The sequence below is a fragment of the Pristis pectinata genome, chromosome 1 (genome assembly GCF_009764475.1).
Source record: "Pristis pectinata isolate sPriPec2 chromosome 1, sPriPec2.1.pri, whole genome shotgun sequence".
Taxonomy (NCBI): Eukaryota; Metazoa; Chordata; class Chondrichthyes; order Rhinopristiformes; family Pristidae; genus Pristis; species Pristis pectinata.
The window spans coordinates 113,768,683-113,794,366 of record NC_067405.1 but is presented as its reverse complement, the minus strand read 5'-3'; the positions used below and the strand labels follow the sequence as shown (position 1 = coordinate 113,794,366).

Below are 25,684 nucleotides of genomic sequence, written 5' to 3'. Positions count from 1 at the left end.
TACTATATCCTAGTATATAGTAAGATCTATATCCTACTATATAGATATAGTAGGATATAGATCTTACTATATACTAGGATATAGTAAGGTGGAAAGTTGGGTGGCATATTGGTAGATAAAGTGATGAAGAAGTCATATGGCACACTCCATTGGACAGGGCATTGAATACAAGAGTTAGAATGTCATGTTACAGCTGTACAAGACCTTGGTGAGACTGCACCTGGAATATCGTATGCAGCTCTGATCACCATACTATAGGAAGGATGTGACTTAAGCTAGCAAGGGTGCAGAAACGATGCAAAAGGATGTTGCTTTGACTGGAAGGCTTGAGTTATAAAGGGAGAATGGATAGGCTGGAACTGCTTTCCCTTCAGGAGTGAAGGAGGCTGATGGGTGACCTTAGAGGTTTATAAAATCATGGGGGGCACAGAGGATGGTCATAGTCTTTTTCCAAGGATAGGGGAGTCTAAAACTAGTGGGCATTGGTTTAAGGTGAGAGGGGAAAGATTTAAAGGGGACCTGAAGGTCAAGTATTTTATTCACGGTGGTGAGTATATGTAACGAGCTGCAGAAGGAAGTGGTAGAGGCAGGTACAGTTGCAACATTGAAAAGGCAAATGTTCACAGGAACGATTCCAAGAATGAAAGGCTTAACATATGACAAGCGTTTGATGGATCTAGGCTTGTACTCAATGGAGTTCTGAAGGATGAGGAGGGGGATCTCATTGAAACCTACTGAATATTGAAAGGCCTGGATGGAGTGGATGTGGAGAGGGTGTCTCCATTAGTAGAGGAATCTAGGATCCGAGGTCACAGCCTCAGAATTAAGGAACGTCCTTTTAGAAATGAGATGAGGAGGAATTTCTTCAGAGGATGGTGAATCTGTTGAATTCATTGCCACAGAGGGCTGTGGAGGTCAAGTCATTGGGTGTATTTAAGGCTGAGATTGATAGGTTCTTGATTGGTAAGAGGGTTATAGGGAGAAGGTGGGAGAATGGGGTTGAGAAAAGGGGGGAAAAAATCAGCCATGGTTGAACAGCAGAGCAGATTCGATGGGCCCAATGGCCTAAATCTGTTCCTGTATCTTTTGATCTTATGGGCTTTTGCACAGGTTCATGAATCAAAAAGATTTAGAGGGATATGGGGCAAATGCAAGCAAATGTGACTAGCTCAGAGAGGTATGGACAAGTTGGGCTGAATGGCCTATTATTACTCCATGACTGATTGCAATCATGTCCTTTCTTTAGTAAGGTGAGTAGAGCTACACTCAGTACTCCAATTGTAGGTCAACCAATATTTTGTATAGATGTATCATGATGTCCTTGCTCTTTTATTCTATGCATCAGTTAATGAAATATCCCATTTTCCTTTTAACTGCCTTAGCCACCTTCAGTGATCTTTGAACTTGTATACCTGGGTCCCTCTGTTGTTCAATACTTCCTAGAGTATTACCATTTATTGTGTATATCCTAGCCTTAAAGGTCCTTCCAGACTGCATCAGTATATGCTTACCAAATTCCAACTGCCTTTTATTCTGACCATCTGATCTCCTCATCAGTAATTTTTCTTGTAACCTGCAACTATCCTCTTCACTATCAACTACACCACTAATTTTTGTTTCATTCCTGAAGTTACTATTGTACCTCGGTACAAGTGACGATAATAAACCAATACCAATAGATTCACATTCAAGTCATTAATGAATGTAATAAACAGTAAGGGTCCCAGCGCCAGTCTCTGTGGCACGTCACAGGCTTCCAATCATGAAAGCAATCCTCCACCATCACTCTCTGCCTCCTATTACCAATCCATATTTGGATCCTATGGGCTCAAACCTTTTTGCCCAGTCTCCCATGTGCGACTCTGTTAAAGACCTTACAAAAATCCATGTTGTCAACACCAACTGCACAGTCCTCATCAACGTTGTCAACTGTTTGAAAAATTCAATCAAATTGGTAAGAAAAGATTTCTCTCTAATAAAGCCATTCCAATTATCTTTTATTAATCCCTACCTTTTGAGTGTAGATTAATCCTGTTCTTCAGAATTTATTCAAATAACTTCCCTAACACTGATATTAGACTCACTAGTCTGGCTCATCAATGCTGCTGTTCTAGATAAGGCTATTAAATTGTATCTGTCATTTAGCATCTTCCACAGCACATGTAAATAACTGTAAGATGCAGTCTAATTCTACAGAGGTTGCTCATTTAAACCATTTGTTTTCTTCTACCTTTAGCCTATTTGTTCCGCTTAAGAGTCATTTGTGGAAGAAACTTCTAACCTTTTTTATATAATCATAATTAGATTTGTTCTTCTAGCTAATTGATTTCACTGCAAATTGGAATTGGGTTATTATTGTCACTTGTACTGAGGTACAGTGAAAAACTTGTCATGCATACCATTCATACAGATCGATTCATTACACAGTGCATTGAGGTAATACAAGGTAAAACAATGCAGAATAAAGTGTAACAGCTACAGAGAAAGTGCAGTGCAGGTAGACAATAAGGTGCAAGGTCATAACGTGGTAGATTGTATGGTCAAGAGTCTATCTTAACTGATGTTGCAAATTGATGTGCTTAAAGAAGTTGACACTATTAAATGCACTAAATACAGGTACAGAATTTTTAAGAACAAGTAATAAACATTCAATGGGTATTACAATTCTTGTTGATTGATTTTAAATGTTGATCAGAGAACTATATGACTTTATTTCCTCATTAAGCATTTGTGTTTAGTCATGTGCTATTTTGTCCTTTTGCTCAAACCTCTCATGAGTTCAAGTCCAGCATGAACTTCATATTCTTAATACCTCATTACATAAGAAATCTCACTCTGACACTGGATTAATGCATGTATTATGAAATAAAATTGTACAAAAATGAAACATTATGAAATGTGAACATTAAGAAACTAATGAACAAATATTGTGACTCTAGGTTTTATTAGTCTAAGTAGTCGCTCACTGTCAGAATTCTAGTGAATTCTTAAGTACTAATTTTGAAAATTAACAAAGCTGAAAGTGATAAAATTAGTAAGTTGTATAGAAAACATGGGTAATGGGAAATGCTAACAGGATTTGGTTCATTGATGTTATGATTTGGAACTTGTGGTTTTCCTGTCAGTGCTTACTGCTATCAGTGTAAAACTGAACCAACATCCGCACAAACATGGTTAAATGCCCAAGATGGGAGTTGCTGTCCATAAGATCCTGTTTAGGGTGTGATGTTGGAATCTTCACAGTCAATGAATTGATGTGAACTATACCATTATGCACTTCTTGTACACTAAAAAAATACATTGAAAGTGTGAAACTTTGTGGTACAAGGTGTAACTGAGATTTTAACTTCTATTCATTTTTTGGTATCTAGCCAGTTCTGGCAAGGTCAGTATTTTATGTCCATCCCCAATTGCCCATGAACTGCTACAATCCTTATGGTGAAGGTGTTCCCACAGTGCTGTTGGGTAGGATATTCCAGGATTCTGACCTGTGACCATAAAGGGCAAATGATATGTTTTCATATCAGAATGGTGTGCAACTTGGAGATGATGGTCTTGCTATGTGCATGCTGCCTTTCTCTTCTCAGCTTCAGGAGATACTGTCAGAATAGAATAGGCTAGTAACAACCATGCATTTTATAGATGCTGCAGACTGCAACCACTGTCTGAGAATGGTGCAGGAAATGAATGTTTGAGATGGTTGAGGAACGACAGTCAAGCAGGCTGCTTTGCTAATTGATGTAGTTATTCAAAAAAAAGAGATTTGTGGTAGTTGAGATTTTCCAGTTGGATAGAGCGGGGTTTATTGGCACATCCAATAAACCAATGTGAAAATCTGGAACTCTCTCTGAGTGGCTGTAGTCCTGGATTAACTGATATTTTCAAGATGGATAATTTTTTTTGCTAATTGGTTCAAAGGCAGGTGAAATGTATAAATCAGCTATAATCTAATAGAATGGTGGAAAAAGGCTTGATCTTTTTGTGTCCCTGTGAGAACTGTAAAGGTGTTAAAGCAATAAAAATGTTGAAAGATAGTAATGCTTTATTTTGATGCTATTATACATTAATGTAAGTAGAATTGCTGATTTTTTTTACTACTCCAAGAACCTATTATGTCCACAACAGTGCAAGATTAAGCAGCCTAGTCCATGTTCTTTCATCTTCAGCAAGTGGTTCAGGAATATCATTCGTCTAACTCTGGATTGCATAAGTATCCCTTTTTTTTAAGGTTGTGCGTTGTATAGAAGTATCTGAAAAATAAAAAGGATTCGTCAATACCACTTATGAAATTCAGTGCAAATTTTCCAATTGAAGTCTTGATAAAGGGAATGAAATTGCTGAGAAATATGGGTAGAAAATCCTGTAGAAATACTGCAAAACATCAACATTCTTTGGTTCTAACGTAATAAATTTTAGTACAACAGGGTACACTTTAATTGTAAGATTCCATTCCTTGCATATTGTCTCTATTATACCAGCCCCTACCAACTTCATCAGCTCCCCAAAATCCTTACTAGATATTACAATTGCTTTGTCTATCCCACTTCACACACCCCCACCATATCAACACTCACATTCTATGATCCGTGAACAATATTTCAGCTGTTGTGATCTTGCTCTTTGTAGCACTTTGTCTAAAGCTCCTACCTTACTTTCTGTCCTTTTAGAATATATTCAAAAAGCATGCCTTTGGTTCCCCTGCTGAATCATACCTCCTCCAGGGTGGGAGACTAGATCTGCCAGTCCTAGTCATCTCAAGTCATATGCTCTATTTTGTTTTTCTTGGCATCATGAAATTGTTTTTGATTAACAAATGTAATCGGTATTAATTAAGATGAAATTAAGAATTGTGACTGAAATTGACCTGCAAACAAACATTACAAAATTTGATTTAATTTGGGCTTTGATTTCATAGGTAGTAGTAAGTCTTTGGCACTTGGTGAGGATATAGGTACACAGTTTTTGAATAATGATTGGCTTTGTGGTACAGCTTCATCCTGTCCCCTCATGTCACTTACTTTTCAACTGGCATTTTTGAGCTATAGTCGGGAAAATGCATCCTGGCAGATTTTCATTCTCCACTTTCCCTGTTTGAGGACACATGCCATTTGAAGTACTGTTAGGATTACCTAGATGAAATGATTAACTTGGCAGAAATCCAAAGCTTTGTGTGGTCTGGTACCACACTAGATTAATATGCTTGGCCATTAGGGACAGGAGAGCCAGAAGAAACAATTTCATGTTGACTGGCCCACAAGTTGAAGTCCTAAATTTTGGGCTAATTTTGTTGGCTTTAGACATGGACTTGCAAAGATTGATTGGGAGAGCCTAGTGGCAGGTAAATGGGTGTCTGGCAAGTAGGAGGTTTTTAAAAGTGAGATAGGAAGAGTGAAGGGCAAGGTTGGCAGGATTAGGAATCCTGGATGATAAAGGATATTGAGGTGTGGTCAGGAAAAAGGAGACATACGACAGGTATAGATTCACTTGATCCTAGTGAATCCCTTGAGTATAAGGGATGTAGGAGTACACTTAAGAAGAAAATCAGGTGGGTAGAAAGGGGACATAAGATATCCTTAGCAGACAAGGTAAAAGAGATTCCTAGAAGGTTCTATAAGTTTATTAAGAGCAAAAGGATAACTAGGGTGAGAATAGGTCCCCTTAAGGATCAATGTGATTGTCTTTGTGTGCAGCCATGGGAGATGGGTGAGGTCTTAAATTAATACTTGTCTGTATTTACTGTGGAGAAGGTCACGGAAGCTAATGAGCTCAAGGAAGAGAACAGTAAGTTCATCATGAATAAACTCCTCAATGTTACAAAGGAGGAGGTTTTAGTGGTCTTGAAGCGCATAAAGGTGGATAAATCCCCAGGACCCAACCAAATGTATCCTAAGACCTTGTGTGAAGCAAGGGATGAAATTTCTAGGGCCCTGGCAGAGATTTTTGTATCTTCATTAGCCAAGGGTGAGGTACTGGAAGACTGGAGGATGGTTAATTTGGCTTTATTTAAGGGGTGCAAGGGAACTACAGGCTGGTAAGCTTAACATCAGTGATGGGAAAGTTACTGGAGGGGATCCTGAGAGAGAGGATCTATCTACATTTAGAAAGGCAAGGACTGATTGGGCATAGTCAGCATGGGAAATCATATCTCATGAATTGGAGTTTTTTCTGAACAGGTGAGCAACAGGATTGACATGGACAGAGTGGTTGACGTTGTCTAGATGCACTTCAGCAAGACCTTTAACAAGGTCCTGCCTGGTAGGCTGATCTGGAAGGTTGGATCACATGGGATCCAGGGTGAGCTAGCTAATTGGATATAAATTGGTGATAGGAGTCAGAGGGTTGTTTTTCAGATTTCAGGCGTGTGATGAGAGGAATGCCATGCCCATTGGTGCTGGGTCCCTGGTTATTTGCCATATATATTGATGATTTGGATGCAAATGTCAGAGATGTGATTGGTAAGTTTACCAATGATGGTGTGGTGTTCAGTTGTCTGAGGTTACAACAGGATCTAGATCAACAGGGAAAGTGGACAAAGGAATGGTAGATAGAATTTAACTTGGACAAGTGTGAAATGACACACCTTGGGAAATTAAACTAGGGCAGGATATACACAGTGAATGGCAGAGCCCTGGAGTGATGTAGAACAGTTCTCGGGGTACAAGTACAGAGTTCCGTGAAAGTGGTGACACAGGTAGATAAAGTGGTAAAGAGGATGTATGGCACACTTGCCTTCACCGGTCAGGGCGTTGAGTATAAGAGTTGGGGTGTCGCGTTACAGCTGTACAAGACATTCGTGAGACAGCACTTAGAGTATTGTGTTCACTTCTGGTCGCCATAACAATAGGAAGGATGTGATTAAGCTCGCAAGGATGCAGAAAAGATTTACAAGGATGTTGCTGGTACTGGAGGATTTGGGTTATGAAGAGAGACTGGATAGGCTGGGGACTTTTTTTCCACCTGGAGTGAAGGGGGGTGAGGGGTGTAGGAGTCTCTTTATACCTACAACATCCTTTCTGTAGTGTGGTGACCAGAACTATACACTTGCCTCCAGATGTGGTCTAACCAATGCTTTGTACAGATGAAGCATGACTTCTCAACTCTTGTACTCAATGCTCTGGCCTTTGAAGGCAAGTATGCCTAAATCAGGAGGGACATAGATAGGTGAATGGTCACAGTCTTTTTCCCAGGGTAGGGAAGTCTAAAACGAGAGCAAAGGTTTAAGGTGAGAGAGGAAATATTTAAAGGGGACCTGAGGGGCAAGTTTTTTTGTAGAGAGGGTGATGGGTATATGGAACGAGTTGCCAGAGGAAGTGGTAGCAGCAGGTACAATTACAACGTTTAAAAGATATTTGGATACATACGTGGATATAGGCCAAATGCAGGGAAATGGGACTTGCTCAGGAAGGAATCTTGGTCAGCATAGATGTTGGGCTGAATGGCTTCTTATCGTGTTGAAATCTGTATGTACTATCTTAGAAATTATACAAAACTATAATTTCTATTATAATGCAAGAATTAAGATACCTTCCACATTTCTCATTAGGTGTGATTATTCCTTACTAAATGATTTCTCATGGAAATATATAATGCAGGTACTCACTCGGATGTAAGAGTATTTAAATATTTTGTATGTATGCCAATAGACAAACCCACTCCATTATCTTCATTTCCTCTTATTTGAAGCGCCTTCATAGTCTGCAATTCTGTTACATTTTCTAGGTAAATATTTTCCTCCATCCTCAAATGTTCAAGGATTTGACAAATTGTCTTGAGACATAGGATTAGATAGAATTTGAGCAAATGGTCAAATCAGTCCATGTCAATGTTTTTTATTATTCCACTCAACGTAATTGTTACCCATTGCTTCTTGCTTCCCAATGTGTTTAGCTAGCCTTCCCTTAAATGTTTGCTCTCTTTTTTGCTTCAGCCATCTACTAAGAAGTAATGTTACTTCCTGAAATTCCTAATACACAAGCTCTTGCCTACAAGTGGATGACTTGTAGGGTAGTGACGTGATCCTCTGTCTACTCCATCAAAACCTTTTCATTATCTTAAAGCCCTTTTTTTCAGTCTTTCCTTTTAAAAGGAAAGATCTTTCTTTCTGTCTTGAAGAGTCATCTCACAAATTGAAATTGAAAGATGTGCTGTTAACCCACTATGGTTAATATTCCTTCTTTCTGCAGGTGCACAAATTAATAATTTGTGTCCATCACTGAGGATACTGAGAAAAGATTCAATATTGCTTACATGGACAATATGTAACAATTTTTATGTAGTTGTACAAACATGATATTAGCTTTATTGCAAAATATATAGTTATAAAAGATTTGTACATATGTACAATGCATTTATTGGGTAATAAGACTAGATTAGAGCTTCACATAGGCTGAACAGGTTCTGTGTCCTGTTGTGTTGATGAGCCAAACTATCTGCTATCATTATAGCAGCTTTCATTGTTTTTCTGATCGTAGCCCAGCTTATCTGATTCTTTAAAATCCATTTCACAGCCTTGGTGAGATTTAAACAGAAAAAAAGTCTTTTGCCATTTATTTACCTGAATAATATTGATATTTCTTGGGTCACGAATACTCTTTGGATTAAGTTTTGAGTAAGTTGCATTGATTACATTAGTTGTGGTTCCCTGAAAATTGTTTTGGCAAGATGTACTTTGTGACCAATTTTCATGTGCCAAAGTGATTTTAAAAAATTGTGACCTGTATGTTTTGTGGAGGATGCTTGATCTAAATTAACACCACAATGTATTTTGTGAATATTTGCTATGCAAATATAAAATATTCTCCAGTGATACCTATTCCTTGACATGTTTAACAATGGAATATATGAGTCTTAAGAACCAATAAACACTGAGGTTATTTATTAAATGGCTTGATGTCAGACAGGGGAATGATAATAGTGCAATACCCTTGGTGCTTATGGGTCAGGGATGGACCGAAGTTTTCCAAAAACCTATGTTGAAAGTGCATCTACATGGAAGTGAATTTGAGAAAAGCACCAAACTTGATTGTGATGCCCTTCTGTCAGCCTTCCTCCCTTTCTTTCTGTTCCATAGAAATGTAGAAAATAGTGGCAAAAATAAGCCATTCAGCCCATTCAGAAAGACAGAACAGACCTAATCATGGTTGATCCTCTATCACAATACCATTTGGTCACTTTCTCCTTGTAATCCTTGATACTTTGTCTGCTTCAACCTCTTCTTCCTCTTACTCCTCCCACTCTTGTAACTTGTTCTCCTTTGTTTTTATTTTCTTTCTCCTCATCTTATTGTTACGAACCAGCAACAAAAGAAACACACTGATTCATGATTCAGTGTTTAAAAACTATTTTATTAATCACTACTTATGATAATAAGAAAAATAAAAGTAAAAATGTTAGTATGTTAGAAGTAAAAATATTAAACCTTGAACATTAACCCCAAAGACTAAACTCTTCGTGTGTGTGTGTGTTTGTGTGTGTGTGTCAAAGTCCCAAACTCAAAATTCAGGTCAGCAAGCCATAAGGTGAAACATGAGCAAAGGCTTCTTCAACAACCACCATTGTCTGAAGATAAGACATAGATGTAGAGAACATAGGTTAATTACGAAGTCCAAATGTTCCACAATGGAACCCAAACGACACCTCAGTGTTTACTCAGTAGTGACTTGCTCACCCCGAAAAGCATCCGACTCGTGGTTGTCCACACAGATACCTGTTTCCTTCTACAGGTCAGCAACAAAGTGAATTCCACCGATTACTTCCAATTTCCATACGTGGATTGCAGTGACAGACACAGTTATTGTTTCTCATCCATCAATAGAGAAACTAGCAGGCTGGTGTCTCTCTCCCTTTTCTCTCTCTCTCTCTCTCTCGCTCTCTTCGACTGACTTCTTCAACAACGTCATTACGTCCTTTATCTTTTGTTGATGTAAGCACGCCCCACACACACACACACACACACACACACACACACACACAGGCGCGCGCGCGCACACACACACAACTGCTCTATCTTAAAGGGACATTCACCGAGTCCGTAACATTATCCTTCCCACTTTCTAATCTATTTTTAATGAAAGAAAATTAAGAATAATTCATTGGGCAAATCCAGTCAAGCTACAATGAAATTTACAAAATTCTTACATGGTTGACAGGCTGGATGCAGGGGAGGATTCCTCCTCTGGCTGTGGAGACTAGAATGAGGGCTCATTGTCCAGGAATGAAGGGCAACCTCTGTAGGACTGAGGAGAGGGGAAATGTCTTCAGTCAGAGCCTGGTAAATTTTTGAAATTGTCAATGCCAGAGGGCTGTGGAGTCTCAGACATTAGTTCAATCAAAAGAGAGATCAGTGAATCTAGATATTGATGAAATTGAGGGATTTGTGCGTAGTGCTGGAATGTGAAGCTGGGCTCGAAGATCACCCATTATCATGATGAGTAGCAGAGGAGGCTCAAAGGGCCAGATAGCCTACTTTTGCTGTTGTTTCTTAATCCCATTTGTGTTATTATATAGAATCATTCAACACAGAAACGCCCTTTTGGCCTATTTTGTCCAGGCCCAATCATAATGCTATCTATGCTAATCCCATTTGCTGCCATTTGGCTGCATCCCTCTATGCCATTCTGATCTAAGTACCTGTTCAAATGCCCTTTAATCATTGTAATTGTATCTGCCTCTACCACCTCTGGCAGCTCGTTCCAGATAACAACCACCTTCTGTGTGGGGGAGAAACTTGTCCTTCAGATCCCCTTTAAATCTTTCCCTTCTCACCTTGTACTTGTGCCCTGTAGCTCTAGACCACCCTGCTCTTGGGGAAAAAAGACTATGACTACCTATACCTCTCACAATTTTATAAACCTCTATATGGTCTCCTCTCAGCCTGTGACATTCCTGTGAGAATAAACCCATCCTATCCAGTCTCTCCTTATAATTATAGTCCTCCATTCCAGGTAACATCCTAGCAAATCTCTTCTGCACTCTCTCTAAGCCTACCACATCCTTTCTGTAGTGTGGTGACCAGAACTGTACACAGTCCTCCAGATGCAGTCTAACCAATATTTTGTGCAGCTGCAGCATGACTTCCCAACTCTTGTACTCAATGCCCCAGCCTGTGAAGGCAAGCATGCCCAATTCATTCTTCACTGCCCTGTCTACCTGTTTGTTTGTTCTATCTTAGTATTTCTATACTCACTAGCATGTGGTCAAGGGAATTATGCTGCAATTACAATCCTAGACCATCAGTTTTACAACTTCCTACCTTTGCAGGACACATCTCCTTTCTTACCTATGTTGTTGGTACCAATATGTACTCTAACCTTCGGCTGCTTACCCTCCCCTTTTAGAAATTTCTGTACCTGCTCTGAGACATCATTGACTCTGGCACATGGGAGGCTGTTGCTCACAGCCACAGAAATGCCTGTCTTTCCCATGACCATAGAGTCCCCTGTCACTCCTGCCCAGCTAGTCTTTGTCTGTCTGCTGCACAACAGAACTGGTCATAGTGCAACTGATTTGAGTGCTGCTGCTGTTTTCCCCTGAAAGGCCACCATCCCCTAATAATATCCAAAGTGGAGAAAGTGGACTCGTGCCTGCCCTTCCTGGTGGTCGCCCATCTACCATCCAGCTGAACCTGTGCAGTGATCATCTTACTGAAGCTCTTATCTATGACACTTTGTGTCTCCTGTATGCTCCATGGTGAGGCCAACAGCAGCTCTAACCAATCTATGCGGTCTGAGGGGAACTGCAGCAGCACACGCTTCCTGCAAACATAGTTGTCAGGGACACATGTCAGAACAGGATATAATTGACTAAATTCTTTGGTTAAAATTTAGAATTGACTTTAAAAAAAAAGTAACAGCAACAAAAGATGAAAAGCATTTTTGTGTGACTTTATGGGAATTGTGCAATCTGGCTACCAGCTACTTATACAATTCAATTATATTTTATACATTGTGTGTTATAACATTGAGCTTTGCTGTTGAAAATATTTGTAACACCAACCTACTGCTGTAACAGATATTTCAGGTATAAGTTTTCAAAAAATTCTGCTCCTTAATAAAATGAATAGATTACAGACTCTTGTGGTTGCCATATTGTTTCACATTTCATTTTCATAAAGCAAAATCTACAAACAATGGAAGTCTGAAATAGAGGCAAAATGCTGGAAATGGTCAGCTGGCAAGACACCTCCATGGAAGGCAAAAGCTGAATTATGGTGGTTGGCCTTTCATGTGAATTAGGAAAAGTTGGAAATAAAGGGAGTTTTTCCACTGGTCTCTACCCTATCACAGACTTTCCCTTTGTTCAGTCCATTCCTCCTCTTTCCTCTGCAACTTGAAATGTACTTGTTTTCTATTTTTTCCTAGTTGTGATGAAAGGTCATCAACCTGAAACATTAACCCAGTTTCTCTCCCCACAACTGTTGTCTGACTTGCCAAATATATCCAGCACTTACTGTTTTTACTTCAGATTTCTTTATGGTTGCAGCAGAAAATGGCTGAACCACACTGATTAGGAGGTGAAGAAAACAATAAATTCATTCATGGTCATTCTAGGTTGGGAAAATCCAGCTTGACATTTATTTTGAAAATTTACCCTCAATTTCCATTTGCTTCATTAAAAATGAACCGTGGTATAACTTTAAATGATCTGCTAACTAAAACTGTTTAATCTTTTGAATGTGTTTATTGGCATTTTGAAATTACTTTGCATTCACACTACACATTTTTATAATGCTTTTCAAGTATTTTTTAAATGCAAGTGAATTGAATAATTGTTAATAAACTTGTAAATAAAAAGAATAACTGGGGAGCTGTGATCCTTGAATATATTTTGTATTTGCACATTTATTCATATCGGTGGACAGTAGTGCAGCTAATAGAGTCGGTGCCTCACAGCGCCATATACTTGGGTTGAGACCTGACCTCTGGTCCTGTCCATGTGAAACTTGCATGTTTTCCTTGTGACCATGTGGGTTCCATCGGGTGGTCTGGTTTCCTTCAAATCTCAAAGACCTGTAGGCTGCTAGGTAATTGGTTGCTGCAGAATTGCCCCTAGCTGGGGAGAGTAGATTGGGAGTAGCTGTTATTGAGTAAATGCACATCTGACGTGGGAGTTGTTTAAAGACCAGCTGATCAGAATTCCTGACTGGCATGTTCCAGCGAGGAAGAAAGGCATGGATGGCAAGATTCATGAATGTTGGATGACAAGCAATGTATTATTCAATTAAAGATGCAAAATTGATAATCAAGACCCCTAGGTTAATTTTAATCACATGCTTCAAAGAAAATTTGCAATAATACAATACCAAGGCACAGCAAATAAAGCCCCCACACTGATCCCTGTGGTATACCGCTAGATACAGGCTTCCATTCACAAAAACAGCCCTTCACCATCACCCTCTGCCTTCTATTACCAAAACTAGCCCTGGATCCCATAGGCTCTAACCTCTACATTACCACATTGCCCTTGTTAATACATTTTGTTCCTTCAAAAATTCAATCAAATTGGTCAGTTGGGATTTCCTCCAACAAAGCTATACTGATTGTCCTTAATTAATCTCAGCTCTTCTAGGTGTAGATTTATCCTGTTCCTCAGAAGTTTTTCCAATAACATCCCTACCACTGATGTTGGAGGGAATTACTGTGTGTGTGGACGATGAGAGAAACAAACCATAGCAAACACGGGTGATTCTCATCAAGTTATTCTGGTGGCAACAGTCATGATGGATGTGCGGTTGGGATTGGCAGTGCTCTAGTTCTAACATACTTGAGTTGGTTAGGCCAAACAGGTTACTTCTGAGTTGTAAATTCTATATATTGGAGATCTTTGGATTAAACTGTGAATGCATTTTATGGTATATCTTGTGCAACAGAACTAAAACAAAAGCCTAATTTCAGTGTACAGTAATTGGTGCTGACTTTAGCCAGGCACTTCGAGTTGATGTATGTGCTTAAGGACAGAATTGAACTTTGCTTGTGTTCAAATATCCTACAGGCACTTAATTTTCAATGTTACAGTTTTTAATTTGAACAATAAATGAAGGATCTGGGTTGCTGGCATGCATGGTTCCTCTAGGAATAGAGGGAGTGAAAAATGAAATGTGCATTTTATTATTTGGATATTCTGACGACAACAATAATTTTGGATTGTTTCATTCTTTCACAGAATGTATAAGATCATCAACAGGAAGTATTTTCTCATTCTCTATCTGCTTTGATAGTTCATGGTACTTTGGTTGGATGAGTAAGCAATTAATGGTATCCTGCTGTGACAGCTGGCTGATAGAGCAGTTAATCTTTGTTACCAGCTGGGGGCTACGCCTAAACCTAAACTGTCAGATAGCACTTTGCAGGTTTGGGTTATCTTTTATTAGTCAATTGCTTGTGATAAGTGACAGCCTGCTCCAAGCTTAACCTTTTTGTTCAGATGTAATAAAAATATAACCATCTTGCTGTGAGTCAGTTATTTGTGAAAAATTAAAGTGCAGCTGAGTCATATAGTACAGTGTTCTGTTGGATATTTTTAGGGATGTGCCCGCCAATCTTGCCCATGTTTGTAGGAAAATAATTCTTTTAAGCTGAGCGCTTCAATATTTTTGTAATGCAATAAGTTGATTAGCACTCTACTGCAGAAGTGGGATTGTATTTGATAATGGAAATAATTAGATGTGGATTTCTTGGATAGAACTTGCTGCAGATGCTAAGTCAGGACTAGGCCTCTGGAATAATATCTCGTGACATTCCTTTGCTCTGAAACACAGTCTCGTGCCTCTGAATCTCCAGAGATTGTAATGTAATAACTACATTTACTTCAGCACTAGAATCTTTCTCATCTAGCTTGTGCTACGTTCTGTGACCATTCTACTTCCTTGTGCTATTATGCATAGTTATTTGGGAGCAGTTGAGTGTGAGAAGCTACCTTATACTGTTTTAGTTCTTTCAAGATTACTTCGAATTCTAAAGTTCTTAATCATTAAACTATTAATGATGTACTATTATGTATTTTAATTTGTTGCTATAGACTACAGTCCCTTGCAAAGATGCAAATTAATCAGAAAATTCGCAATTTTATTTCTACATACATCACAGTTTTATTACAACTATTACTTCAATGATTTTTTTATTACCTGTTTATATTATTAAAGTCAGAAGACAAAGGTGTGAGGGAACCAACATTTGTGTGCCACTGAACTATTAGTTTTGGTACTTCTGTGTGTTAAGTAACATTATTTCCTCTCTTCTCTTTCAGTTTGTTTTGAAGTAAATGTGGTAATACTGTGTGGTAAGAAGCCGGGTTTTCAGAGGTCCGGATATAGGAAGCAGTGAAGGAAGTGACTGTATGCCTTACTTTGGAATTATCTCTGGTGAGAATATCAGTTAATAACTGCTTGTATAAGAGGGGGAAAAGTGCATGCTTCAATTAATTAGGTAAATTTTGATGACATTGTCAGAAAATCATTGTCCATTAGTCAGCATTTGCAACACTTATAAAACCTTTTTTGCATCAAGGTAAAGCATTAAAATATTTCTACTTATCCTGGAACGTTTATGATTTTAAAGTGCCATCCATATCTAGCATTTTTGAACTTCTGTGTGTGTTGTTGTATCAGCTTATTCCAGCCCCACCAAGATGTAGCATACTTTGGAGAGAAGAAAGGGGTTGCATACCAGGGATATGAAACCATTACATAGAAAAGGGTCAGTAATTATTTTTCTTCACCACCCCCTTCCCCCATCCATGAATGAAACCTCAAGTGTTCAAACACCCAGTTTGTCATCCTGTAAATATAACTTGGTATTTTTGACCGCATGACCTTTGCTAGATGGTGCAATTAAGTCGATCCAATAATCTGCAAAGTTTGAAGGATTCTCTATTTCTTTAAACGCTTGGATGAATAATATGTAAATTCATTGCTTTTTTAAAAAAATTATATTGAGTTAGTGTGTATAAAAATTTGTTGTAAGAACTAGGTTTATATTTTTGAGACACAATATATTGAATGGATTACAAATTTTAATGAAATATCAATTTGGCGAGTATGAACATTTGGCATTCTGTTTAAAAAGAAAATTAGTGAGTGTAGCAGAAATATATTTGTTATCCATTATTGTTTTTACCTTACCAATGTGTTGTTGTACTTGTGTCATAATTTTCCCTCTCAATTGACACTATGACTTGAGAAACAGTATTCACTGCCTTCCACTGAAGTATCATTTTGCTTTTCTTGATTCTAGACCATAGTGATTTTTAATTTGCATGATATTTTTTCTTCTGTACCCCAACCTCACTCCTAGGCAGGTACCTCAACCGACCTGCCTGCTCCCATTCAGCTTCACACTGCTTACAAGCTTGACTACATTGTGCCAATTCTGTTTGATTTCCACCTTGCCTTCTGTGAAAATATCTTGATGTGAAAGGTATTAATATAAATGTAAGCTCCTAAAGAAGCATCTAAAAAATGTGTTTATCAATTTTATTACTTTTCTTCTCCTCTTCATCTTGTTTAGTGACTTTCACCGCTCTTCACCAGGCAAACTTTTGTTCCCTTGAGCAAGTTTGCTTTGATGTACTTAGGACTCCAAATGAGACACAAGGATGTGATATGAACAGATTTTATGGTGGGTAGCATAAAGAGATATACCTTCAAACTTAGTCCTTCTGTTTTTGATCAGCCTGTTCCTGATTGTTTATAGTTTCTCACAGTTTGGTATCAAATACAATCTTTGAATAATTGGTTTCTATTCCCACTCCAACATATTAAGTAGTTTATGAACAATAATCAGCCCAGCACTGATCAGTGAGGAATTTACAGGTTACATTGTTCCATACCTGTCTAGATCTTTGTACCTTTTGCTGTGTTTCAGACATTTTTCAGTATATTTTGGAAGCATTCCAACCATGTGTGTGCTAATTTTATGTGCTAGTCTCCTACGTAGTACAACGTGAAAATAAACAAGCAGCAAATTTATTGCAAATTGTATCAGTTGAATCTGATCTTCCTCAAATCTTGGCAAGATATAGTTTATGGTACTAACTTTAAACCTGTTTTGGTTCAAGTGTTGCAGGGTGGCACAGCAGTTAGTGCTGTTGCCTCACAGGTCCAATGATTGGTGTTCGTTCCTGACCTCCAGTACTACCTGTTACAGTTTGCACTTTCCCTGGGGTACCCTGGCTTCCTCCAGTATCCCAAAGATTTGCTGGTAGGTTAATTGGCTACTGTAAGTTACCCCTAGTGTGGCAGAAGTATCGAGGGGGAACTTTGGCCATACGAGAGGGAATTGACTGCAGGTAAATAAAAGGGTAATGGGACTGATGGGGTATCTCTGGGAGGTGGCATAGACCCATTGAGCAGACAAGTCTCCTGTGCTGTAATAAGTAAGTGCACTGTTTCACCTGTTTTCCTTGTTTGCTATTGAGTTATTTGTAGTGGCTCATATTTTGTGGTAAGTATAATGGAAAAGCTCACGCTGTCCTAATAGAGTAAATCAGAAAGCAATTTGCTATATCAGAAATTGAAGTTTCCTAATCATTTACACAAGAACCTCATGGTGACTCAACATGAAGTTGCAATAATTACCATGAAGTTTGCCAAAAAAAGTTAGTTTCTTCATTTATTTAAGGGGATAATAAATATGAATTATGATTATTTTTAAATAACCCCTCTGGCATTGAAAATGAACTTTCATCAGATAGTCTTATTCCTTCAAACTTTAATAATCATTTGAGATTTTGTGTGTAAGATAATTAAATATAAGCTTTTACTTTGACTCTCTTTCTTTTATTCCCATCTTTCTTCTCTCCTCCTTTATTTTGGTTTCTGAACACTTGTTTTACAGTCTCCTCAGGTGATGCCTGATCAGCAGAGTACTTCCAGAATTTTGCTTTTGCTTCATATTTCCATCATCTGCAGTTTATTTTGATTTTTCCGTTGTTTTATATTCACAACAATCCCATTCTCTTGTATTTGGCTTGTGAATCAGTTTCTCAACCCTTTTCCACCCCATCCTTTACCCCAACTTAATTGTATTTATTATTTTCTGATTTATCTTGGGTTATGAGATTTTGTACTTGAAGAAATCAATTTTTTTTTTGCCCAAACCACCACAACGCAGCATTTTCTACTCTTGTCTATCACCCTTTTTCTCTACACCATCTCAGGTTTTTCTTCTGCAAACAAGCAAGTTTAATATTATATTCCAGCATGCCTTAACGGGAATATATTTTTAAAAATATTGCATTTTTCCTCTAATTTTCTCTTCTAAAATAATGTCAGGTATATGCTTTTGGCTTTATAATATTCCCTTACAAACTACTTTCTATAAAGTTGAGTTTGGGTATGTTTTACTCGCTTTGGTTGACAACAGGCAGCCACTAAATTCCTCTATGTTCTGGTCGCTATTTCCAAGGTGAAAATATCATAATAAAAACAGAAAATGCAGGAAACACAGCAGGTGCAGCAATGTCTGTGGAAAGAGAAATAAAATTAACACTTCAGGTCAGAGACCCTACATCAGAAATGGAAAAGAAAGATGATAGTGTTAATTTTAAGTTGGAGAGAAGTTGATGGGAAGGATGGATAGAATGAAGAGTATTTATTTGTCAATCTCTTTTCATCAACAGCAAGGCTGTGGGATGTGCCCAGCAGGTCAAGCTGTACTAATGGAAAGAGAGGAAAAACTAAACCAACATCACAGATGGATGTCTTTTGACAGAAGTGGCCAGTTCTGATAGAGAAACATAAACTTGGAGAGTACAATATTGCGACTGGAAAGCTGCAATGTGCCCAGACAGAAGATGTGATGTTGTTCCTCAAACTTCCATTGGACCTCAATGTAACATCCAGGATATCACAGACAGTTTGCAGTGGGAGTAGGTTAGAGAATTAAAGCGTCAGGTTACAGAAAACTCAGGGTCACTCTTGAGGACTGAGCACACATGTTCTGCAAAGCGATCACCACTTTTGATTTCCTCAGTATAGGGAAGACCATATAGTGAACACTGAATGCAGTACACTAGATTGGAAGAAATGCAAGTGAATCACTGCTTCATCCAGAAAGATTGGGTCCCAGGATGGTGGGAAGGGAAGAGGTGAAAGGACAGATGTTGCATCTCCTGTGCTTACTGTGATTTTTTTTTCTCTCCTTTTACTTAACATTTCATGATGAGATACAGTAATATTTTAAATTTAATTTCTACGATCCTAATTTGTAACAGCATGAACAACTGCATTTGCTTTCTATTTTCCTCCATACATTTCTGTCCGAGAAAGTCACGTGCAAGTTCCATACTGACGACATCAATAGTCAGGATTGAATCTGAGTTGCTGTGAAGCAGCACCACTAAATACGCCATCACCATGCTGCCAAATTAAGAACTTGTTCCTTCCTTTAACTTGATTCCCACTGGTTTTTATGTTAGTTGTACCCAGTTCCAATCTGGAAACAGCTTTATCAGTATACCATGATTAGCTTTGTAGTGCAGGTGATAGTCCTATAAATTTATTCCTAGTTTCATTATGTAGTTAAATCTCTGTAATGGTGTTTATTAGTAGCACAAACTTATTTATTTCTCATTTTATTTTTGACGGGGCTTGCTTATGGATAGTTAAGGGTTCCACTAACTCCAGTTTTGAGTTCTTTCTTGTGCCATCTGGGTGATGCATTTGATTTCAGCCAATAAAGGGGATAGCCTGCTTTGCAGTAAGCATAGGAATGTAATTATGTTCAGTATTGTGGCTTACCAACAGTTCTGTCTACTCACATAGATATGTTTATAGAATGCCCTGGGAAAGGTGTTAGATGCTTGCTCCACGGGTTTAGGCCTCCTGAACTCGAGCTGTTGAGCAGGTAGCTGATATTACTATATGTCAAGACTAAATATTTCTGTGGGTATCGTTCACCATGTATGAAATATTGCAAAGTATCTCTTCTGTATTTTTATTTTATTTAATTAAAATGTACGGTTGTATTGTGATAATTTTTCTCTTTATCTGTAGGATTGCAACCATGCATCTCAAGCCATACCCAAAGCTACAAAAGAAAGATGCATCTCTTGAATCAAGCCAGGAGGCACTCAGAGAGCTCCATTCAAGCCACCATACAACTGTAGGGGTTGAAAGATGCCAATCCACCTGCAACAAACCATTGTGTTGTAAATCCTTTGCTTTGGCATCTCACATCAGCTTGTGGTGTCCAAGACCTTTTAGTTTCATTTCTCAAAATAAAATGTGCAATATGAGGAATCCAGCTGATAATGTTAGCTTTAAGGGAAGAAAGAAACACATGTCTGAAAACATTCTGCCTCCTTCAATTCATCAGGAAGAAGGGGAGGCACAATTGGATATCTGGGCTGTCATAAAACCTGGTAACACAAAGGAGAAAATTGCCTTCTTTGCAGCACATCAATGCAATAATAGGACGAGTTCCATGAAATTAAAAAGCAGTTGGGATGCCGAGGTCACAACTGCTAAACGCAGAAGGAAATCTATTGATCTAGAGAAAGTAAAAATTCAACCAATGAGAAAAGATAGTGTAAAGGATATTGACAGACGATATTTGCGTGCTGACCCACAAACAACCAGTAACTGTGATGAGAATTCAAATGTAAATCTTGATAAACAAAATGCTGATGGACATTGTCATAGCAGCTCTCTTTCTGTAGCAGAAATGGTGGCTCTTCTAGAACAAAGGGCAAATTCTCTTCTCCCCGACTGCAGCAAAATGTTTACAAATGCCAATGCTCACTTGCCAAGTATTGCGCATTCAAAGGTAGGGTCCCCATCAGTAGAAGCCATTTCACACACAGGATCTGAGTCTGGTTTAAGTCACAAAAAGTCCACAGAAAATAAAAAACTACAGGGTGAATATGTTCGAGTTATAGAAGTAATAGCTAAGCTTGAATCTGAGTGCTTAAAAAATCAGCACAACAGAAATGGAGAAGCTAGGAATAATAGCTTTCGGAGAGGGGTGGGGAGAGTTTTGTTGACTAATCCGCACCTTTCAGAAGAAAGTACCAAGAGTACAGGCATAATTAGAAAATCAACTGGTGCACCCAGAACAGTTGATAACATTGGGCAAAGCAAAGAACAATGCAGCCACATAAGCTCAAACTATACTAAACCATGCACTGAACCACAGGATAATGTTCCATCTCTAGCTATTAACTTTTCTGGTGTGGTATTTGATCTCTCTTCTAAAGAGGCTTCATTAACCCACAAGGAAGCAACATCATTGCCAAATAGTACCAGAGAACATTGCAGTAGTGATGTTGAGATATCAGTGGAGTCCTGTAATAGCCCATCACTGTGTTGGGAGATGGACAATAAGTTTGTATCAAACTTTACTTTAGCAGAGAATGGTATGGGTGAATATGCAAATAACTTTATTGTCAATGAGTTAGAGTCCTGTGTGGTGGATAGGAATATGGTTAAGAGGGTGAAGGAAGCAACAGAATGTACATCAGTAACTAGATTTAATCCTTGTGAGGAACCCCTTCCTGGAGAACTATTTTTCACACTTGAACAGTCCCACATGGAAAACTTGGATTCAATTGAAAATACTACTGAGGAAATCCTGGATATTGCACATTGCAGGGATGACTTTCTGATTGCTGAAAGCAGAACATTTAACAGAAGTTGCTCAGAAGCGAATCAGAGCAATTCTCTTACACCTTTTGGAACTATGTACCCTTCATTAACTGAGCCCTTTCCTCTAAGAAGGCAAGTATCTCATGAGTTCCTAGAAACTCGCTTCAAAATCCAACAGCTTCTTGAGCCTCGGCAATACATGGCCTTTTTGCCACACCACATCATGGTGAAGATTTTCATGTTCCTTCCTACCAAAACCCTGGCAGCTCTCAAATGCTCGTGCCATTATTTTAAGTTCATTATAGAAAACTATGACATTAGAGCAACAGATTCGCGCTGGGTCTGTGACCCACGATACAAAGATGATCCATGCAAGCAATGTAAAAAGCATTACTCAAAGGGGGATGTGTCACAATGTCGGTGGCACTCAAAACCCTATTATAAAGTTGTACCCTATGGGCGTTCTTACTGGATGTGTTGTTGGCAGACAGAAAAAGATTCACCAGGCTGTAAAATTGGGCTTCATGATAATAACTGGGTGCAGTCTCATAATCACATGCAACAAATATGTGAAAAAGTATAGAGTGAAGAAGAAGAAATATGTCATTTAAAAAAAATGATGAATTTGGTTTAGTCTGACTGGGGATATAAAATATTGTTATTGAATTGTTTGCTTCCTATAGAAATTGGAATATTTTATTGGTTCTGCACTGTTTACATTGTACAGTATGAACATATTAGCTTATGTGAATCTGCATGAACCAAACTGCAGCAGCCAATAGCTGTGAGAAGTGCAGTATTTGCTCTATCATGTGTTTGATTTATGATAGTATTGTACTGTTAATGTAGCTGGCACAGCAACAAACCACTACAATGCAGCTATATCAGTGTCGCAGTTAGTCTGTTTTAAGTAATGGTCTTTCTTTTGAATAGATTGTGTATTCTACCTAAAATTACATTTAAGTGCAAAAATATTGGCATGGAAATGAATAAATCTAAACAAAATTGGCCACCTGAGACCTCCTGAGAATTATGATGAGCAAGTGTTGCTTTACAATGTTAGGGCAAGTACAAAAAATTGTTAGTGGCACTGCAGAATTACAGGTTATGCAAAATGAAAACTGGTTGAAAGTTAGTCGCATTGCTTGAATTGACACTGTCAGTGTACAGCAATGCTTACTTTGGATTAATGAGTCTCAAATTTTTTGGGGGGAGGGTTTTTACTGGTCTTAAAGTTTTGGTGGCATATGTGGAGAGTTATATGAACTATTGTGTAGTGATCATTTTAGTGAGGTGGATGTTTTAATAGGATTTACCAATTTTGTGTTAATAGCATATAACTCAACTGTACATCAAAAATAAAATTCATTGTGCCATGGCAAACAATTCTTTGGTCCAATTGATATAACTTGATCATAATTGAAATCTTGTTTGCTGACAAGAAATAAGTATTTTAAACAAAGCTTTCCATGAAAGAGATCTAACTCAGTCCTTATGCCGAGGTATTATAGAGGACTGTGGGAAGAGGAAAAAGGACCTCAACCCCATGTATATCAGGAATGGCCCATGTTGAAATCCAAACAACATAATAAATTGCCAGGCTTTAATATAAATATTTGAGCTTTAGCATCTAAAATAAAACTTGATCTGTTTTTATGTTTTGAGTTCCAGTAAAAAGTCCTGTTCCTGCTTAACTTTAAAAAGATTAATTTTAATCTTTATTGTTTATTTTTCCTATCTCTCCCTGACTTGTTAAAATTATGAGTGGAGTTTTTTTTTACGTGTTTGTGTTTTAAAATCTGACCTGCAGTGTTTCCCTTCAAAGGGAAGGGAATTTGATTAAAAGAAAGTCTCAATCCAAGTCCTGGTATGAATAACTATTTATTTTCTTAAGTCTGTATATAAATGGAATTTTATTTTCACAGTATTATACTTTTTTCTCAAACTGCATTAATAGAAATTCCAAAAACCCTGAAACAGTTGAACTTTTAAGACCAAAGCAGGAAATATTTACCAGGACATGCTCAATGGAAAGAGGAAAAATGGGGTTCTGAAAAATGAATACTTTATTCCTTTCTCCGCGGATGCTCCTGATTGGCTCAGTATTTCTCCTCCCATGCAATATTTTGATTTTTATTTGTTGCTACTCCCAAGTCTAAATGTAAGGATGCTGTAGAGATACTCATTTTGCGAAATAAATCTTTAAAGTGCTTTTAATACTGCTTTTGCAAGCTTGGGGTACACAATTGCATATTTGTACATTTTTGTTTGTTATTGGAGCTAGAATTTTTATTTTTGCATTGGTATTTTCTTTTAAATGTGTCCCTTTTGAACTTCATTACAAAGTATCCCATCTATGTTTTTCTTTGATTCTCACTGCACTTGCCTTTATTTTCAGATAGTGCCTAAAAATGTTCATCTGTTGCCTGCTGACTTAATTCTGCATAACCTGTAACACTGCATATAGCTTTGCTTTAGAATATATTTCATTCCCACTAAACTTGCTGCTTGCTCTGAAATACATGCTAATTGCAACAATCTCTATTTACACTTCAGCAGTTAGGAAAAACAATTATAAAGCTGCTGTTTCTGTGTATCATGTACATTAACTTGCAATTTTCTATAAGTTTAAAATCTATAAGCTTAAAACATTGTAAAATGAATGAAATGGGACATTAATAGAAAAATTACTGGTTGTAAATGTTTGGTACCCAATTTTGAAATTCATTATATCCACTTTTCTGCATTAGAACATTTTTTTAAAAAAATATTATGTTGGAAGCTGTATCAGACTCCAAATATTCCATTTGTTAATAAAGCCAGATTTTTGGTTGATTACAACTTAATCAACATTTCATCATTGAAATGGATTATCTCACTTTTTGGCGACAGTGGTTTGCAATTACACTAATACACAATCCTTAAGAATTTTGTTCCAAACTTAGATCTTTGGGCATAATTTTAAGCTATCTTGGTTATGTCTGTTATTAGTACCTCCTTCACATTATTTATTTATTTATCATTAAAACCCCCCCCCCACACCACACCACATTGTTGCCTTGTGTGCTTTTAATGTGCAGATATGTATGTGATCAACTTGCTTTTTTTTTGGGCAATTGCACCAATCAGTCACATGAAATAGGTAGATTGCTTATCCTATCCATGCTTTGGGCTGTTAATTCTTCTTGGATGGTGGCAATATTAGTGGCTTTAAGTTTAAAGCTGGGACTGTGGTTGAGCAACCTACAATGAGGTGATCAGTGGTTGTGGTGGCAATGATTCTGACGCAAAGTGCAGGTGGTTACTGATGGTAATATAATTTGTGTTAAATTGAAGAGTGGTTTACTTGTGTGTGAAGTTCCACAAAATAGTACCCTGGTTTGATTTGATACTGTTTTTGAAAATGCATTGAAGCAAATGTTGTACTCATTAAACAGTGAGTTTAATTGCTTGTCTGTAATTACAACTTGATGCATCCAATCAACACTCACTGTGCCAAAGCCTCGGAGTACATATTCTTTAATAAGTAATAAGATTTGACATTTTTGGTTCACAACAGGTTGTAGTTAGGAGGTTGTAATATAACTCGATTGAAGTTTTCAAGATATTAAGGAGAATTGCAGGTAGATAAACTTTTTTTTCTGATTGGGCAGTCTAGCTGAAAAGTTTGAACCTTGTTTTTTGGGACTGAAGTTCTGCTTGCAGAGACTGATACATCTTTGGAACTTTTCCACAATTGAGGCTCTGTCAGTTGTTGTTTGTAAATCTGAGCTTGATGGATTTTCATTAATCAGAGATGTGGAGCAAAGGTGGGTAAAAGGACTTTGGGCAAGGGTGAGTCACATTCTCCTTCAGTGGTGAAACAGACTCCATAGAATGTTCTAGTAATTAGAACATGGCAGGGAGGTATTTGTCACTGGAGGCCAGAAGACTGAGTTGGGGGTGGGATGGGTGAAAGATTTTGGAAATATTAAGGAGACAATGGAACATATAGATGCTTGAAGAGTTACAGGGCTCTTCTGGGAAATAATGGTGTGTTTTGTTATTTTTAACTATAGGTTGTAAACCTTATTCAGTCAAGAGAAAATAAGTCTTTAATATCAG

General features: G+C 37.9%; 1 protein-coding gene across 10 annotated transcripts in view; it reads left to right on the top strand.

Moving 5' to 3' along the window:
- fbxo34 (F-box protein 34) overlaps positions 1-24,931 on the top strand; it is a 37,856-nt gene extending 12,925 nt beyond the window's left edge. For 2 of the 10 annotated variants that reach the window (XM_052010679.1, XM_052010670.1), the window contains 5 exons: positions 15,244-15,358; positions 15,605-15,692; positions 16,503-16,613; positions 18,616-18,868; positions 19,991-24,931. In XM_052010679.1, coding sequence (XP_051866639.1) covers positions 18,795-18,868; positions 19,991-22,163 — 2,247 coding nt within the window. In that variant the 5' untranslated portion in view covers positions 15,244-15,358; positions 15,605-15,692; positions 16,503-16,613; positions 18,616-18,794 and the 3' untranslated portion in view covers positions 22,164-24,931. The other 8 variants (XM_052010684.1, XM_052010659.1, XM_052010702.1 and 5 more) reach the window with 7 other exon arrangements.
- Positions 24,932-25,684: the final 753 nt, after the last annotated feature.